This window comes from Anopheles darlingi, chromosome 2 (genome assembly GCF_943734745.1).
Source record: "Anopheles darlingi chromosome 2, idAnoDarlMG_H_01, whole genome shotgun sequence".
Lineage (NCBI taxonomy): Eukaryota > Metazoa > Arthropoda > Insecta > Diptera > Culicidae > Anopheles > Anopheles darlingi.
This window is the reverse complement of record NC_064874.1, coordinates 85,874,402-85,876,901: the sequence shown is the minus strand read 5'-3', so window position 1 is coordinate 85,876,901 and position 2,500 is coordinate 85,874,402. Positions and strand designations below refer to the sequence as shown.

At 52.1% G+C, this 2,500-nt stretch overlaps 2 protein-coding genes across 2 annotated transcripts in view; both read left to right on the top strand.

Moving 5' to 3' along the window:
• The window catches only part of LOC125959604 (zinc finger protein Xfin-like), an 8,787-nt gene extending 6,787 nt beyond the window's left edge, over positions 1–2,000 (top strand). The window contains exon 6 of the mRNA XM_049692430.1: positions 1–2,000. This exon is cut by the window's left edge and continues 884 nt beyond it. Coding sequence (XP_049548387.1) covers positions 1–1,963 — 1,963 coding nt within the window. The 3' untranslated portion in view covers positions 1,964–2,000.
• Positions 2,001–2,208: 208 nt separating this feature from the next.
• LOC125951340 (serine/threonine-protein phosphatase 2A 56 kDa regulatory subunit gamma isoform-like) overlaps positions 2,209–2,500 on the top strand; it is a 5,025-nt gene continuing 4,733 nt past the window's right edge. The window contains exon 1 of the mRNA XM_049680123.1: positions 2,209–2,500. This exon is cut by the window's right edge and continues 958 nt beyond it. The gene's annotated coding sequence lies outside the window, so the exon portion shown is untranslated.

Sequence of the window (2,500 nt, the reverse complement as noted above, 5' to 3'; positions counted from 1 at the left end):
TGGTGATGGTGACGCAAACGACACGATCGAGTACTACCTGCTAGAAGAAACGCCAACCCGCGGAAGTGATCTGCGGAGGATGTATCGATACCGGGCCAAAATTGCTGACCTGCTCACCGATATTAATCTATCGTATCCCGGAGGCCAGGAACAGCTCAACATCCAAGAGAGTCAAATACACCAGCGAGAAGTGTTTGATACGTTCGAGTATGTGTATCTGCGAGGAGAGCGATGCTGCGGTTGTACGTATACGGCCGTCTCGGCCGATCACCTAATGGAGCACGGTGTCTTAAACCATAATGCGGGTACTGGTGCAATCGACAACCGTACCTGTGGTTTGTGTAACGCCGGGTTCAACAGTGTGCTGGAGCTGTTGAAACATTATATTTTCCATGTCTGTAAACAACTGTTCTTCTGTACGATCTGCCAGGTGTCCTTCGTTTCCCTCGATGGCCTTCAGAACCATCAGCGCGATAGCGAAACCCACCACCAAATCGCCAAGTACCAGCAAGCCGGTTTAGCGGATCGCATCACGGATGAGCCAAACCTGTTCGTCGAGTTGGATCGACCGGGGGTGATGGACCGATTACAGAAGGTGCTTGCTCAGAGAATGATCTACCGTACCACTCCAATGCGAGGTTTACTCATCCCGGACGAGAAGTTTATTGTGGAAGAGGAAGAGTACAACACATACCGTAAGCTAAAAATGACCGGTGAGCGTTGCTGCGCTTGTGGACGGTTTTTTGAAACGATCGAGGAGATGCTTGAACACGCCCGGTTGGCACATTTTCGGCCGATCGTGAATGTGTCCTCCTTCTGGGACGGAGGTCACCAGTGCAACTACTGTCTGTCGCAATTCGAAAGCCAACGCGGACTCCGGATGCACTGGGCGTATCGGCGTAAGGGCAACATTACCCTTTATGGCTGCAAGTTGTGTGGCCTAGTGTTTTCCCGAATGTTTTGTCTTGCCCGCCATATGCAGCTAGCCCCGAATCATCTGTCGAAATTGATGCAGGAGGCATCTCAAGACAAGAATGCCGAGAAACAGCTCGTGAAACCGAAGCACCTGACACATGACAAAGCGTACGGGGATGCAGCACGTGGATCGAAGGAGCGGAAGGTGAAGCAAAAGGAAGATCCGCGCGTCGCCGAGGCGCTTGAGCTGCATCCCACGATTAAGTCAGGAAAAGTGGGACAACAGATCGGATATCACTGCTGCTTTGCCAAGTGTTCGCAAGCGTTCGAGGAAGAGCAAGAGCTGCTTCAGCACACCCGCGCCGAACACGAGGGCAAACGTAAAGAGTATGAAAGCGAGCGGACGTCTGTGAAGCACGTGTGTCCCGCATGCTGCAAATCCTACGACACGCAGACGAAGCTAAACTGGCATCGATTCCAGCGCTTCATACCCCGTCAATACAATTGCAAACATTGCAATCTAAGGTTCACCAAGTGGCCGCTGTTGCAGATGCACGTTGCTACCGATCATCTCGGGAAGCCACCCAGCTTTGCGTGTACAAAATGCGACAAGGTGTTTGTCACCCGGTCGCGCCTGAAAGCTCATGAGAAGGTACACGAAGAGGTCAAACAGTTCGCATGCGACGAGTGTGGCGATAGGTTCCGGCACAAGGGATTGCTGGTGCGGCACAAGCGTGCCATACACACGGCCGAGCTGCGCTTCGAGTGCAAACTCTGCTCGAAGAAGTTTGCCGTGGTGGAAAAGCTGAAAGTGCACCAGCGGGTGCACACGGGACATCGCCCGTACCCATGTCAGCATTGCGATCGCAGCTTCAGTCACCATAGCGATCGCAAGCGGCATGAAATGGCGGCCCATACCGGGGTACGACCGTACCAGTGCACGATCTGTTCCGCTTCTTACATCCGGAACCGAGATCTTGTTTTGCACAAGCAAAAACACGTGTCAAGGGGGGAAACGGAAGCGACCAACAAACTCATGGAGCAATAATGATGCTTGTACTCGTAATAAACCACTATTGTATTATACCAGCCTTTGTTAGTGTCTCGTTTCATGATGAATATCGACTTAAATTCATTGGCATCGAGATTCGCTTCACCGCGAACGATCCGTTTTCCACATTTCCTCAATTCTACAGAAAAATCCCAGCCAAAAACGGTTGAGATTTGAGAAAAGCAAAAACCGCGATCAAAAAACCAGCTGTCACTGCCTGCTGTCAAACTGGGTGTGTTTTTCTGATTTTCCCCAGCAGCACGAAAACGGAGCAGCCAGCTTCTTTTCCATCTCGCGCAGGTTGTGTTCCCTAGTAAACTAGTAGCTCACGGCGGTCGGTTCACTAGCTACTATTTCCACGGACGAGGGGAAGAAACGCTGCGCTTTCGGGAGTGGCGGATATCACGGCACGCTGCAAAGTAGCGAAGCCCCATCGCAACGCAGCACATCATCACCTAGTCGAGCCTCTCCCACCACCTACGAGAGGCTGCTGCGGGGTGCCCGTGAGCCGTGAACACAGTTTTTCTCGGTAGT